Source organism: Macaca nemestrina, chromosome 10 (assembly GCF_043159975.1).
Source record: "Macaca nemestrina isolate mMacNem1 chromosome 10, mMacNem.hap1, whole genome shotgun sequence".
Classification (NCBI taxonomy): Eukaryota; Metazoa; Chordata; class Mammalia; order Primates; family Cercopithecidae; genus Macaca; species Macaca nemestrina.
In genome coordinates, this window is record NC_092134.1 from 136,566,659 (window position 1) to 136,582,373 (window position 15,715).

Below are 15,715 nucleotides of genomic sequence, written 5' to 3' on the forward strand. Positions count from 1 at the left end.
GATTGCACCACTGTACTCCAGCCTGGGTGACACAGCAAGTGAGACTCCATCTCAGAAAAAACAAAACAAAACAAAAAAACCAACCCAGGAGAAGGAGCCGGCAAGAGGGGTGAGGGCTGAAGCCAGTGCACACTAAGGTCAAGCGAGGTCAGCAAGGCCCACAGGCTCTAGTGGATTTCCCTGAGGAAGCAGGACTTGCCAGGCTACAAGCAAGGGTCAGATGCACACAGACCACCTCAGGGCACATGTCAGGGGGCTGGGCCTGCCTCCCTGGCTTCTCTTGGGACTGACTTTCTTGCTTTTCCAGCTCTCGAAAGTAGGGTAAAGAGAGAGGCACAATGGCAAGGTGATATCCTCACATCAGGGAAACTAATCATTGAGCTGTAGACCACCTTTACTTTCTGCCTTTTCCCAGACAAATGTCAGGAGGGATGAGGTCAGAGTACTCAGGGAGGGAGAAGCCAGGGCCGAGGATGATGCTGGAAATGCAGGAAGAGGCAGGCTTCAGTAGAGAAGGGTGGGGAGAGGCAGGAGCAGGAATTTTGGCTGGAGAAGCAGGCAGGCTTGGGCCAGGGAGGAGGGAAGACACGACCTGACACGCGGGACCGTGCCAGAGACTCCTCTCTGAGGAAGAATGTGGCCCCTGGGGCAGAAGGAGGCCTCCCCACTCACCCTGGGGACTTTGTATTGTCTCTAAACCTCCAGGATGAGGATTTATCCTCGTGTTCCATTTAGTGTTCCATCTCATCCCTGCCCCTCAGGCCCAGGATAAGCAGAAGAAAAGGATTCATTTGTGCCCCCAAAACAGCTCTGGGACAGAGCTTTTCACAAAGGCTTTAGACCGAGCCAAGCTTCTGCTGGAGGCTCAGCACCACAGCTGGGGTCTGTCTGGAGGGCCTGGATACAGAGATACTAAGTCTTCACGATGAAGCCTGTCTGTGGGGAAAGGTGCATCCTCCCAGCGCTGCCTGAAATCAGAAGCAGAGGAAGTAGGCTTCGCCAATTCAGCGAATGGGTTAGAGCACGTACTAAAGAGGGACTTCCTGTGTTGGGGCTGAGACACTGATGGGCCACGAGACTCTAAAATGAGCGTGGGCCTATTCCAGAGCTGATCCTCAGGGGCAAGGGGGATGGGGAGATGTAAGAACCTTCTTTTCAGACCTCTGACCCTAGGAACTGGAGTCGGGGGACCCAGGATGTGAATTATTTGAAAGAGGAGGCAGGCCAGGTGCAGTGGCCCACGCCTGTAATCCCAGCACTTTGGGTGGCCGAGGCAGGCAGATCACAAGGTCAGGAGTTTGAGACCAGTCTGACCAACATAGTGAAACCCCGTCTCTACTAAAAATACAAAAAATTAGCTGGGTGTGGTGGTGCACGCCTGTAATCCCAGCTACTCGCGGGGGCTGAGGCAGGAGAATAGCGTGAATCCAGGAGGCAGAGGTTGCAGTGAGCTGAGATCATGCCACTGCTCTCCAGCTCAGGTGACAGTGCGAGACTCCGTCTCAAAAAAAAAAAAAAAAAAAAAAAATCCAGAAAGAAAGAAAGAGGAGGCAAAGACAGAGCAAGGCATGTGGTGCTTGTGGGGAGGTGGGCAACACAGGAAGAGCATGGGGGAGCAACTGGGCAGAGAGGAGGCATTCCCCTCCCCCTGCCCTTCTCATTGTTCCCAACCCCCGGTCTGTTCTCTTCAGCCCCCCTCAACATCGTTCGCCAGAGAGGCTGGATACCGGGACAGGGTGTGTGGAGGAGAGTGAGGGAATGATCATGACTGCACCTCCTGCTCACTTTTACACTCCTGTTCTCACTTCCTGCCTCTGGCAGAAAACAGCCCTGCCCCTCTGGCTTATCTCAGCAAAGAGCAGTGCCCAGCCCAGCTCAGAGGGCAATGGGACAGATCCCAGAAGCCCTGAGGAGGTAAGGAACCTGGGCCCCGGGTATGTATGTGGGAAGCGGAAGGACAGAGACACAGGGAGAAGGAAGGTGGCTGCACACCCTCCGGTGTGTGAGCGGTGTTGGGTTGGGTGATACAGAAGGAGCAGTCTCGGGGCCTCTGTATCGCGGTCTCTTTGCTCCTCAGTGCCTTGGGGTTGAGATCGCCGTGCTTGTGAACTGCCTGGTTCTATGTCTGTGTAAGGATACTGTTCCTAAGGCAGGGCCTTCTTTCTCTTCCTCCCCAGCTCAGTTGTCTGTGCACTTACATGTATATTACAGGATGTGTATGGACACTGATTTCTATGTTACTAGGGATCTTGTGTGCACATCTCTTAGCGTCTGTGTATGTCTGTGTCTGTGCACACACATGTGTAATGAGTGGTATACTTACCTGACATCAGTAAGGAGAGATTTATCCTCCTACGGGGGCCTCCATGTCCCTCCTTCCTGGTGTTCCTTCTTTTCTGGGGCAGTTGCCATTTCTTTGATTCCTGCATCTCTCCCACAGCCTGACCTCTTCTTCAAGGCAGGATTAGGGGAGAGGGTCTGTGCTGCCCCTCCCCCACACCTAGATTCCCTCCTTCCACTTCCTGTTAGCCTCCTTTTTGGCAGTCTTTTCCATCTTCGCCATCTGGCCTGGCACTGTGCCTATTCAGCTCCTGAAGGGAGCCGCAGGGCTCGGGAAGCAGGAGTGTGGGATGGGGACCAGGCCAGGGGCCTGGCAGCTCTCAGTGCTCAGCTTGGGCCATTCTGTGTGACTGTCAGAAAGAGGTGGCTTTTGACAACCAGGCTCCTTTATAAAGAAACCCAATATGGGCTGGGGCCAGGTGCGGTGGCTCATGCCTATAATCTCAGCACTTTGAGAGGCCGAGGCAAGTGGATCATCTGAGGTCAGGAGAAACCCCGTTATCTACTAAAAATACAAAAATTAGCCAGGCATGGCGGCACGCGCCTTAGTCCCAGCTACTCAGGAGGCTGAGACAAGAGAATTGCTTGAACCGGGGAGGCGAAGGCTGCAGTGAGCTGAGATTGCACCACTGCACTCCAGCCTAGGCGACGGAGGGAGATTCCGTCTCAAAAAAAAAAAAAAAAAAAAGATGGGCTGGGTGCAGTGGCATGCTTGTAATCCCAGCACCCAGCACTTTGGGAGGCCGAGGTCTGCGGATCACTTGAGGTCAGGAGACCAGCTTAGCCTGGCCAACATGGTGAAACTCTGTTTCTACCGAAAACACAAAAGGTGAGGCAGGTGTGGTGGTGTGAGCCATGATCCCAGCTACTCAGGTGGCTGAGGCACAAGAACTACTTGAACCTAAGAGGTGGAGGTTGCAGTGAGCCAAGATGGTGCTACTGCACTCCAGCCTCCAAACAAAGTGAGACTCTGTATCCAAAAAAAAGAAACCCAAGAACGTCTCCCCTTTGGAATAGAGTAACGAGAGAGCGTCGCCATTTCGTTTCTAAAACATTCCTAACTTTAGCTTTACATTTATTGATTTATGTTTTTGAGACTGAGTTTCACTCTTGTTGCCCAGGCTGAAGTGCAGTGGCGTGATCTCAGCTCACTACAACCTCCAACTCCTGGGCTCAAGCGATTCTCCTGCCTCAGCCTCCCAAGTAGCTGGGATTACAGGTGCCGCCACCACGCCCAGCTGATTTTTGTATTTTTAGTAGAAATGGGGTTTTGCCATGTTGGCCAGGCTGGTCTTGAATGCCTTACCTCAGGTGATCTGCCCACCTCGGCCTCCCAAAGTGCTGGAATTACAGGCATGAGCCACCACTTGGCCTAACTTTACCTTTAAGTAGCTGCTCAACTAAATATCTTGGTCTATTTAACATTGTAATTTTTTTTTCTTTTTTTTTTTGAAATGGAATCTCACTCTGCCGCCCAGACTGGAGTGCAGTGGCGCAATCTTGGCTCACTGCAACCTCTGCCTCCTGGGTTCAAGCGATTCTCCTGCCTCAGCTTCCCGAGTAGGTGGGATTACAGGCATGTGCCACCAAACCTGGCTACTTTTTTTGTAGTAGAGATGGAGTTTCACCGTGTTAGCCAGGATGGTCCGATCTCCCAACCTCGTGATCCGCCTGCCTCGGCCTCCCAAAGTGCTGGGATTACAGGTGTAAGCCACCGTGCTCGGCCCTTTCTTTTTCTTTTTTTTTTTTTTTTGAGACGGAGTCTCGCTCTGTCGCCCAGGCTGGAGTGCAGTGCCCGGATCTCGGCTCACTACAAGCTCCGCCTCCTGGGTTTAGGCCATTCTCCTGCCTCAGCCTCCCGAGTAACTGGGACTACAGGCGCCTGCCACCTCGCCCAGCTAGTTTTTTTTGTATTTTTTAGTAGAGACGGGGTTTCACCGTGTTAGCCAGGATGGTCTCGATCTCCTGACCTCATGATCCGCCCGTCTTGGCCTCCCAAAGTGCTGGGATTACAGGCTTGAGCCACCGCGCCTGGCATCTTTCTTTCTTTTTTTTTTTTTTTGAGACAGAGTCTCGCTCTGTCGGCCAGGCTGGAGTGCAGTGGCACAATCTTGGCTCACTGCAACCTCCGTCTCCCGAGCTCAAGCAATTCTCCCGCCTCAGCCACTCGAGTAGCTGGGATTACAGGCGTGTGCCACCACGCCTGGCTAATTTTTGTATTTTTAGTAGAGATGAGGTTTCACCACGTTGGCCAGGCTAGTCTCGAATTCCTAACCTCAGGTGATCCGCCTGCCTCGACCTCCCAAAGTGCTGGGATTACAGGAGTGAGCCACTGCGCCTGGCACGTTGTAACTTTTTCAACAGAAAGATTTGAGATCAGCCAGGCACGGTGTAATCCCAGCATTCTGGGAGGCCGAGGCTGGAGGATCACCTGAGGTCAGGAGTTCGAGACCAGCCTGGCCAACATGGTGAAACCCAATCTTCTCTACTAAAAATACAGAAATTGTCCAGGCGTGGTGGCTCATGCCTATAATTCCAGCACTTTGGGAGGCCGAGGCGGGTGGATCACCTGAGGTCAGCAGTTCAAGACCAGCCTCACCAACATGGAGAAACCCCATCTCTACTAAAAATACAAAATTAGCTGTGCATGGTGGCACGTGCCTGTAATCCCAGCTACCAGGGAGGCTGAGGCAGGAGAATCGCTTGAACCTGGGAGGCGGAGGTTGCAGGGAGCCAAGATCGAGCCATTGCACTCCAGTCTGGGCAACAAGAATGAAACTCTGTCTCAAAAAAACAAACAAACAAAAAACCCCAGAAATTAGCCAGGCGTGGTGGTGAGCGCCTATAATCCCAGCTACTCGGGAGGCTGAGGCAGGAGAATCACTTGAACCCAGGAGGCAGAGGTTGCAGTGAGCCGAGATTGTGCCTGTTCGCTACAGCCTGGGTGATACAGCATGTGAAACTCCCTCTTGGGAAGGGAAGGGGGGGGGAGGGGAGGGGAGGGGGAGGGAAGGGAAGAAGGGCTGCCTTGAGGTTCTTTGAAAATAATCCATCCACTCATTCAGTGTCTAGTATATGCTTTCTAATTGGAAGTATCTACTGGTTCTCCAAGTCATGGTTAAGAATGATCAAGTGATACTGTAATTATAGTGTAAACTGTTACTGAAATCTTAATTGCAAGCTGTTTCCAAACAGGTCTTTTAAGGGAAGTGGTCTTTTGGCCGGGCGCTGTGGCTCAAGCCTGTAATCCCAGCACTTTGGGAGGCCGAGACGGGCGGATCACGAGGTCAGGAGATCAAGACCATCCTGGCTAACACGGTGAAACCCCGTCTCTACTAAAAAATACAAAAAAAACTAGCCGGGCGCGGTGGCGGGCGCCTGTAGTCCCAGCTACACAGGAGCCTGAGGCAGGAGAATGGCGTAAACCCGGGAGGTGGAGCTTGCAGTGAGCTGAGATCATGCCACTGCACTCCAGCCTGGGCGACAGAGTGAGACTCCGTCTTAAAAAAAAAAAAAAAAAAAAAAGGGAAGTGGTCTTTTGCTGAGTTATACATTTGGACAAAATTGATATAAGAACTATTATCACAGAATTAGAGCATGGGCGGGGGCAGTTGGGGGTGGGATGGGTGTATGGGGTGGGGAGGTTGAATTTCCTATTAAGCAGCCAGTAAGTGTCACTCAGGGCCTGCTAAATGCAGAGAGTGAAATGTGTCTGCAAGGTGCGCTCCCACCCTAGGAGCTTACCATCTAGTTAGGGAAATAGAGCAAATACACATAGAACGATTGAGGGGCTCAAAACAGCAAACTAAGTGCTTATGTATGCACTTAAGGGGGAATTTTTTTTTTTTTTTTTTTTTTTGAGACGGAGTCTCACGCTGTCGCCCAGGCTGGAGTGCAGTGGCGCGATCTCAGCTCACTGCAAGCTCCGCCTCCCGGGTTCACGCCATTCTCCTGCCTCAGCCTCCCGAGTAGCTGGGACTACAGGTGCCCACAACCGCGCCCGGCTAATTTTTTGTATTTTTAGTAGAGACGGGGTTTCACCGTGGTCTCGATCTCCTGACCTTGTGATCCGCCCGCCTCGGCCCCCCAAAGCGCTGGGATTACAGGCGTGAGCCACCGCGCCCAGCCTTAAGGGGGAATTGTAAGGAGGCTTATTTATTTTTTTGAGATGGAGTTTCACTTTTGTTACTCAAGCTGGAGTGCAGTGGCACGATCTCTGCTCGCTGCAACCTCCGCCCCTCGGGTTCAAGCAATCCTCCTGCCTCAGCCTCCCAAGTAGCTGGGACTACAGGCATGCACCACCATGCCCAGCTAATTTGTATTTTTAGTAGAGATGGGGTTTCACCATGTTGGCCAGGCTGGTCTCAAACTCCTGACCTCATGATCTGCCCGCCTTGGCCTCCCAAAGTGCTGGGATTACAGGCGTGAGCCACCGCGCCCGGCCTGTTTATTTATTTATTTTCATTGAGACGGAGTCTCACTCTGTTGCCCAGAATGGAGTGCAGTGGTGTGATCTTGGTTCACCGCAAGCTCCACCTCTTGGTTTCAGGTGATTCAAGGAGGCGTATTTATGTGCGTGTGTGAAACATGAGTTTATGTCACCACTTTTGGAAGTGGGTTATTAAAAATATTATTAGAATAACCCACTTTATACATTTCAGTTGGACAAACGAGGAAGTGAAATAATGTATCTATGTTGGATGTTATGTATGCACACTGCAATATGGTGATGATCAGTAAATGATAGCTATTATTTTTAACATTTACAGAGGTAGGTGCTGGGAATACACAAAGATGAATAAGCCATGGTCCACAGCCCCTCCCTCTAAGAGCTCACAGTCTAATGGGAGGGGCAGACCAGGAATAGCTGACTACCATGCATGGGGAGAGCACTGAGAAACCGCCGCACTGCAGCGGAGGCACAAGTAAGGATACCACATCTGCCTGTGTTGCCCGGGGCGGTCAGGGACGGCTTTGCAGAGTCTGGAGAAAATACTAGGCTTGCCAGTTGGAGAACAGGAGGCAGGGCATTCCAAGTTGAAAAAACACCACATACCAAGGCAGAGTCCTGAAAACTTAAGGTATGTCCACAATTAGTATTAGTTTGGTGTGAATGGAGCAAAGGAGCATGGGCCAGGGGAGTGTATCAGAAATGAGCCTGCTTTTACTTGCCTTTCAGCATGTTTAAGTCCCATTTGGTATTATTTTTGTTGTTGAGATTGGTATTTTGCAGAGGAAGTATTTCTTTATTCCCTTTAACTGTTTTACTATATCTCTTACAAGTCTCAAACTGTTGATGGGGGTGGTTGGAGGGAGAACAAAACCAAATACAAGAAAAACTTGTGGCCCGGTACAGTGGCTCATGCCTGTAATCCTAGGACTTTCAGAACCCCAGGGCGTAAGGATTGCTTGAGCCTATGAGTTTAAGACCAGTCTGGGCAACACAGTCAGACCCCGTTTCTACGAAAAAAAGTTTTGTTTTTCTTTTTTTGAGATGGAGTCTTGCTCTGTAGCCCAGGCTGGAGTGCAATGGCACGATCTCAGCTCACTGCAACCTCTGCCTCCTGGGTTCAAGCGATTCTCCTGACTCAGTCTCCTGAGGAGCTGGGATTACAGGCACCTGCTACCATGCCTGGCTAATTTTTTGTATTTTTAGTAGAGATGGGGTTTCACCATGTTGGTCAGGCTGGTTTCGAACTCCTGACCTCAAGTGATCCACCCACCTCAGCCTCCCAAAGGATTACAGGCATGAGCCACTGCACCCGGCCATCTATAAAAAAATTAAAAATTAGCCAGGGATGGTGGCACACACCTGTAGGTCCAACTACTCAGAGACTGAGGTAAGAGGATCCCTTGAATCTGGGAGGTCAGGACTGCGGCGGACCAAGATCAAGCCTCTGCTTTCCAGCCTGGACCATGGAGTGAGATCCTGTCTCAAAAAAAAAACACCAAAAAAAGTAAAACAACAACCAAAAAAACTTGTTATAGTCAGGTTTATGACTTATTTTCTTGCAACAACTTAAACAGTTCCTTTTTTTTTTTTTTTTTTAATTGAGACGGAGTCTCCCTCTGTCACCCAGGCTGGAGTGCAGTGGCTCAATCTCGGCTCATTGCAAGCTCCGCCTCCTGGGTTCATGCCATTCTCCTGCCTCAGCCTCCTGAGTAGCTGGGTCTACAGGCACCTGCCACCACGCCCGGTTAATTTTTTGTATTTTTAGTAGAGACGGGGTTTCACCGTGTTAGCCAGGATGGTCTCGATCTCCTGACCTCGTGATCCGCCCGTCTCGGCCTCCCAAAGTGCTGGGATTACAGGCGTGAGCCACCGCGCCCGGCCTAAACAGTTCCTTTTAAAAGGAATAAACTTGGTGTCTTGGGATAATTGCTCAGGGTCTCAGACAACTTCTCTCCCTAAGATGACATCTAGACACCCATGTTCACAGTGGCATTATTCACAATAGCCAAAAGGTGGAAAGAATCCAAGTATTCACTGACAGATGAATGGATGAGCAAAATATTATACAGCGAAATACATTATCCAGCTATAAAAATGAAATTCCAGGCCAGGCACGGTGGCTCACGTCTGTAATCCCAGAACTTTGGGAGGCCGAGCCAGGCAGATCACCTGAGGTCAGGAGTTCAAGACCATCCTGACCAACAGGGAGAGACCCCTGTCGCTACTAAAAATACAAAATTAGCCAGGTGTGGTGGCGCATGCCTGTAATCCCAGCTACTTCGGAGGCTTAGGCAGAAGAACTGCTTGAACCCCGGAGGCAGAGGCTGCAGTGAGCCAAGATTGCACCATCGCACTCCAGTCTAGGCAACAAGAGCAAAACTGGGTCTCAAAAAAAAAAAAAAAAAAGTAAAGGAAAAAAAAGAAATTCCTTTACATACTACAACATGAATGGATCTTGGAAACATTATGCTAAGTAAAAAAAACAAAAAACAAAAAACAAAAAACAGATACAAAAGGACAAATATTGTATGATTCCACTCATATGAGATATCCAAGATAGGCAAATTCATTGGGACAGAAAGTAGACTAGAACCAGGAGCTGAGTGGGGTGCGGTGGGTAGTACCGTTTAATGACTGCAGAGTCGTTGCTTGGTTGATGAAAAAGTTCTATTTCTGGAAACAGACAGTGGTGACGGTTAAGCAACACTGTCTTGGTCTTTTTCGTTGTTGTTGTTGTTTTTGAGACGGACTCTCGCTCTGTCTCCCAGGCCGAAGTGCAGTGGCACAATCTTGGCTCACTGCAACCTCTGCCTCCCAGGTTCCAGCAATTTTCCTGCCTCAGCCTCCCAAGTAGCTGGGACTACAGGCACATGCCACCACACCCAGCTAATTTTTGTATTTTCACTAGAGATGGGTTTCACCATGTTGGCCAGGTTGGTCTTAGAAAACTCCTGACCTTGGGTGATCCACCCACCTTGGCCTCCCAAAGTGCTGGGATTATAGGCATGAGCACCCCGCCCGGCCACAACACTGTCAATGTACTTAATGACACTGCATTGTACACTTAGAAATGATAAATGTTAGCTGGGTGCAGTGGTGCATGCCTGTAACTCCCAGCTACTTGGGAGGCTGAGGCAGGATCATTTGAGTGTCCAAGAGTTCAAAACCAGCCTGGGGAACATAGTAAGACCCTGTCTCAAAAAAAAAAAAAAATTATAGGCCTGGCACAGTGGCTCACACCTATAATGATTGTAAACAATCCTCCCACTTTGGGAGGCAGAGGTGGGCAGATTACCTGAGGTCAGGAGTTAAGAGACCAGCCTGGTCAACATGGTGAAACCCCATCTCTACTAAAAATACAAAAAAATTTAGCTGGGCATTGTGGTACATGCCTGTAATCCCAGCTACTCGGGAGGCAGAGGCAGGATAATTGCTTGAACCTGGGAGGCAGAGATTGCAGTGAGCTGACATCGTGCCATTGCACTCCAGCCTGGGTGACGGAGCATGCACACAAAAAATTTTACCAATTTTAAGTTATGTATATTTTACCACACATACACAAAATAGATGGTACGTGGGGTTGAAGTGGAGGGGTGGCTTCCATGGCGTTATGGCGTTGAGGAAGGTGGCATCCCTCAGACTATGTTCTTTCCTCTGTCTCTTCCATCTCTTGACCACATCCTTTGTCTGTCAGTTTTTGCCTGAGGACTGCAGCTGCTGCATTCTCCCCTCTGGCAGCCTCGTCAGCACCAGTAGTACCCTTCCTCACCTCACCTCTGTGCTCTCTGGGCTTAGGGTTCCCTTTGATCACTCACTACCAAACCACCGTCTCCCTACTACCACAGAGCTTCATCTGGGATTAGACCTGCTGGGGGAGCACTTGGCAAAACTCAACCCACAGGGCCTTCCCCTGCCTAGCGAGACTGTGCTGTCAAATTTATTCACATGTGGCTCTGGTGAAGACGAGCATGCCATCAGCCTATGAGGGCACTGTTATGTTATTATGCCCATTTTACAGATGAAGAAACCGAGAAGTCAAACCATTAAGCTGAACCCAGTTTGCTTTGACCACAAATCCAGCCCACATAGGCGCAGTGATGGATGTGATGAGTAAGGCTGGGATTTTGTTCTGTATTTGGGAGTTTTGTTTGCTTGTTTGCTTGTTTGAGATGGAGTCTCACTCTGTCACCCACGCTGGAGTACAGTGGCGTGATCTTGGCTTACTGCAACCTCCGCCTCCTGGGTTCAACTGATTCTCCTGCCTCAGCCTCCCATATACTCAGGAGTTTGATCTTTATTCTTTGGATAATGAGGAGCTAGCCTAGCACCTGGTCCTAGGAGGTGTTCCATAAAACGACCTATTGATTTGTGCTTATTATCTGTCTCCCTCCAGTGGAATGTAAAGGAGGTGGGGCACAGACTGTTTGTTTTGTTCCCTGCTGTGAACATGCCTGGAACCTTCTATGAGCTCAGTAAGCAAGGAAAGAAGGAAGGAAGAGATCTTGAGATAGTAACAGCAACCTAAGCATTTTACACACATCATCTTAATCGCCAAACAACCTCATGAATTTGCTGTCTCTCTCTCTCATTTTTTGAGACAGAGTCTCGCTCTGTCATCCAGGCTGGAGTGCAGTGGCATGATCTTGGCTCACTGCAACCTCTGCCTCCCAGATTCAAGCAATTCTCATGCCTTAGCCTCCCGAGTAGCTGGGATTACAAGTGCACGCCACCACACCTGGCTAATCTTCGTATTTTTAGTAGAGGCAAGATTTTGTCATATTGGCCAGGTTGGTCTTGAACTCCTGGCCTCAAGTAATCCACCCACATCAGTCTCCCAAAGTGCTGAGATCACAGGCATAAGCTACCGTGCAGCCCCCTTTCTTCTTTTTTTTTTTATTTTTTATTTTTTATTTTAGACGGAGTCTCGCTCTGTCACCCAGGCTGGAGTGCAGTGGCGCAATCTCGGCTCACTGCAAGCTCCGCCTCCCGGGTTCACGCCATTCTCCGGCCTCAGCCTCCCGAGTAGCTGGGACTACAGGCGCCCGCCACTGTGCCCGGCTAATTTTTTTCTATTTTTAGTAGAGACGGGGTTTCACCATGGTCTTGATCTCCTGACCTTGTGATCCGCCCGCCTCGGCCTCCCAAAGTGCTGGGATTACAGGCGTGAGCCACCGCGCCCGGCCTCTTCTTTTTTTTTTGAGATAGAGTCTCATTTTGTCACCCAGGTTCGAGGGCAGTGGTACAATGTCAGCTCACTGCAGCCTCCACCTCCTGGGTTCAAGTGATTCTCCTGCCTCAGTCTCCTGAGTAGCTGGGACTACAGGCACATGCCACCTCATCTGGCTAATTTTTGTATTTTTAATATAGACAGCGTTTTGCCGTGTTGGCCAGGCTAATCTTGAACTCCTGACCTCAGGTGATCTGCCCGCCTCAGTCTCCCAAAGTACTGGATTACAGGCGTGAGCTACTACGCCGGCGTGCAATGTTGTACTTGACGCTCACTGCACTGCATCCTCCACCTCCCTGGAGTCAAGTGATTCTCTCACTTCAGCCTCACAAGTAGCTGGGACTATGGACATGTGCCACCATGCCCGGCTAATTTTTTAATTTTTAAATATTTTTTATTTTATTTTTTTTGAGACAGTCTTGCTTTGTCACCCAGGCTAGAGTGCAATGGTGTGATCTCGGCTCACTGCAACCTCCGCCTTCTGGGTTCAAGTGATTCTCCCTGCCTCAGCCTCCCAAGTAGCAGGGATTACAGGCGCCTGCCACCACACCCGGCTAATTTTTGTGTTTTTTAGTAGAGACAGGATTTTGCCATATTGGCCAGGATGGTCTCGAACTCTTGACCTCAGGTGATCCGCCCACCTCAGCCTCCCAAAGTGCTGGGATTACAGGTATGAGCCACTGCGCCCAGCCTTATTTTTATTTTTTATTTATTTTATTTTTAATTTTATTTATTTATTTTTGAGACGGAGTTTCGCTCTTGTTGCCCAGGCTGGAGTGCAATGGCACGATCTTGGCTCACTGCAACCTCCACCCCTCGGGTTCAAGCAATTCTTCTGTCTCAGTCTCCTGAGTAGCTGGGACTACAGGTGCCCGCCACTACACCAGACTAATTTTTCGTATTTTTTTAGTAGAGATAGGGTTTCACCATGTTGGCCAGGCTGGTCTCGAACTCCTGACCTCAGGTGGTACACCTGCCTCTGCCTCCCAAAGTGCTGGAATTACAGATGTGAGCCACCAAGCGCGGCTATTTTTATTTTTTGAGACAGAGCTTCACTTCTGTTGTCCAGGCTGGAGTACAATGGCACCGTCTCAGCTCACTGCAACCTCTGCCTCCCAGTTTCAAGCGATTCTCCTATCTCAGCCTCCCGAGTAGCTGGGATTACAGGTGAGCACCACCACACCCAGGAATCATTTTGGTACTTTTAGTAGAGATGGGGGTTTCACCATATTGGACAGGTTGGTCTCAAACTCCTGACCTCAGGTGATCCACCCGCCTCGGCCTCCCAAAGTGCTGGGATTACAGGTGTGAGCCACTGCACCTGGCCCTGTATTTTTTTTGTAGAGACGGGGTTTTGCCATGTTGCCCAGGCTGGTCCCCAACCCCTAGGTTCAAGCGATTGATCTGCCTTGGCCTCCCAAAGTGCCAGGATTACAGGTGTAGGCCACTGCACCCAGCCCAGATTAATTTTTCTGAAGTCACACAACTAGGTAAGTTAGCAAAACCAAGAGTTAAACCTAGGCATCCGAGTCCCTGCCTTCAAGACTGGGCGTTCAACACTGTACTATATAGTCCTGCTGTAGGAACCTATTCTGGCCCAATGGCAGACTTGAGGCTGAGAAAAGATTCAGAAGGCCTGCCAGTGTAGCCCTGTCTCTGTGTAACTTCTGGCTTGCCTTCCTATTTCAGGTCTCTAATGCTGACGAAGCTGTGACCAAACGCACCCAACCCTTGGCAGCCATCTGTCCCTGCAGCCATAGCCCACATTCCCATACCCTCCCTCTGCTTGTTTCGGGACCATGTCTGTACAGCCTCCAGGCCCCAGCCCCGGAGGTGAAGGCCATGCCATGACTCTGGTGTGCCCCATGGCATCCCCAGCCTAGCTCCCATTCCCACTTTGGCACAATGTTGGCCAACAGCTCCTCAACCAATAGTTCTGTTCTCCCGTGTCCTGACTACCGACCTACCCACCGCCTGCACTTGGTGGTCTACAGCTTGGTGCTGGCTGCCGGGCTCCCACTCAACGCGCTGGCCCTCTGGGTCTTTCTGCGCGCGCTGCGCGTGCACTCGGTGGTGAGCGTGTACATGTGTAACCTAGCGGCCAGCGACCTGCTCTTCTCCCTCTCGCTGCCCCTTCGTCTCTCCTACTACGCACTGCACCACTGGCCCTTCCCCGACCTCCTGTGCCAGACGGCGGGCGCCATCTTCCAGATGAACATGTACGGCAGTTGCATCTTCCTGATGCTCATCAACGTGGACCGCTACGCTGCCATTGTGCACCCGCTGCGACTGCGCCACCTGCGACGGCCCCGCGTGGCGCGGCTGCTCTGCCTGGGCGTGTGGGCGTTCATCCTGGTGTTTGCCGTGCCCGCCGCCCGCGTGCACAGGCCCTCGCGCTGCCGCTACCGGGACCTCGAGGTGCGCCTATGCTTCGAGAGTTTCAGCGACGAGCTGTGGAAGGGCAGGCTGCTGCCCCTCGTGCTGCTGGCCGAGGCTCTGGGCTTCCTGCTGCCCCTGGCGGCGGTGGTCTACTCGTCCGGCCGAGTCTTCTGGACGCTGGGGCGCCCCGACGCCACGCGGAGCCAGCGGCGGCTGAAGACGGTGCGCCTCCTGCTGGCCAACCTCGTCATCTTCCTGCTGTGCTTCGTGCCCTACAACGCCACGCTGGCGGTCTACGGGCTGCAGCGAAGCAAGCTGGTGGCGGCCAGCGTGCCTGCCCGCGATCGCGTGCGCGGGGTACTGATGGTGATGGTGCTGCTGGCCGGCGCCAACTGCGTGCTGGACCCGCTGGTGTACTACTTCAGCGCCGAGGGCTTCCGCAACACCCTGCGCGGCCTGGGCACTCCGCACCGGGTCAGGACCTTGGCCACCAACGGGACGCAGTTGGCGCTCGCGCAATCCGAAAGGTCCACCGTCACCACGGACGCCACCAGGCCGGATGCCGCCAGTCAGGGGCTGCTCCGACCCTCCAACTCCTACCCTCTGTCTTCCTTCACACAGAGTCCCCAGGATTCCGCCCTCTGAACGCACACCATGCCACAGCGCCGTCCGTGCCCGACTCCCAACGACTCTCGTTCTGGGAGGCTTGCAGGGTGTGCACACAAGAAGGTGGGCTGGGCACTTGGGTCTTTGGGTGGCAACTCCAGCTTAGCAACGCAGAAGAGTACAAAGTGTGGAAGCCGGGGGCCCGAGGAAGGCATTGATGCTGGAAATGGCTTCTTTAAACTGTGAGCACGCAGAGGACCCCCGTCTCCAGTGGTGGGAAGTGATGCAGAGAGCCCACCCGTGCAGAGGGCAGAAGGGGACGAAATGCCTTTGGGTGGGCGGGGAATTAAACTGCTAAAAGCTGGTTAGATGGAACAGAAAATGAGCATTCTGGATTTAAACCGCCACAGGGGCCTGAGAGCTGAAGAGCCCCAGGTTTGGTGGACCATGCTACTGAGATGCCTGTTCATCTGCTGACTTCTGTCATGGATGCCACCCACTTTCATTTCGGCCTAGGCTTCCCCTGCTCACCATTGAGACCTAATACAAGAGTTCCATATAGACAGAACTAGGTTCTTTCTCGCACAGTGACTTGTGACAATTTAGACCTGGCACCCAGCATAGGATAGTTGGGGCAAGGCAAAACTGGCTTAGAGTTTCCTCCTCGCCAAAATCCAAGTCCAAACCCTTTTTAGGTTATCCTTTCTTCC

General features: G+C 51.5%; 1 protein-coding gene across 2 annotated transcripts; it reads left to right on the plus strand.

The window, feature by feature from the left end:
* The first annotated feature begins 1,544 nt into the window (after positions 1-1,544).
* LOC105484191 (lysophosphatidic acid receptor 5) lies at positions 1,545-15,173 on the plus strand. 2 transcript variants are annotated; one of them, XM_011745588.2, is made up of 3 exons: positions 1,545-1,914; positions 7,110-7,421; positions 13,710-15,173. In XM_011745588.2, exon 3 carries the CDS (start codon positions 13,926-13,928, stop codon positions 15,042-15,044), a length of 1,119 nt encoding a protein of 372 aa, XP_011743890.2. In that variant the 5' UTR covers positions 1,545-1,914; positions 7,110-7,421; positions 13,710-13,925; the 3' UTR covers positions 15,045-15,173. The 2 variants fall into 2 exon arrangements, with proteins under 2 accessions (XP_011743890.2, XP_070928408.1); XM_071072307.1 differs by lacking the exon at positions 7,110-7,421.
* Positions 15,174-15,715: the final 542 nt, after the last annotated feature.

What these genes read in the sequence shown, in the direction of transcription:
- LOC105484191 (XM_011745588.2), top strand. Translation starts at nt 13,926, where the DNA reads ATGTTGGCCAACAGCTCCTCAACCAATAGTTCTGTTCTCCCGTGTCCT.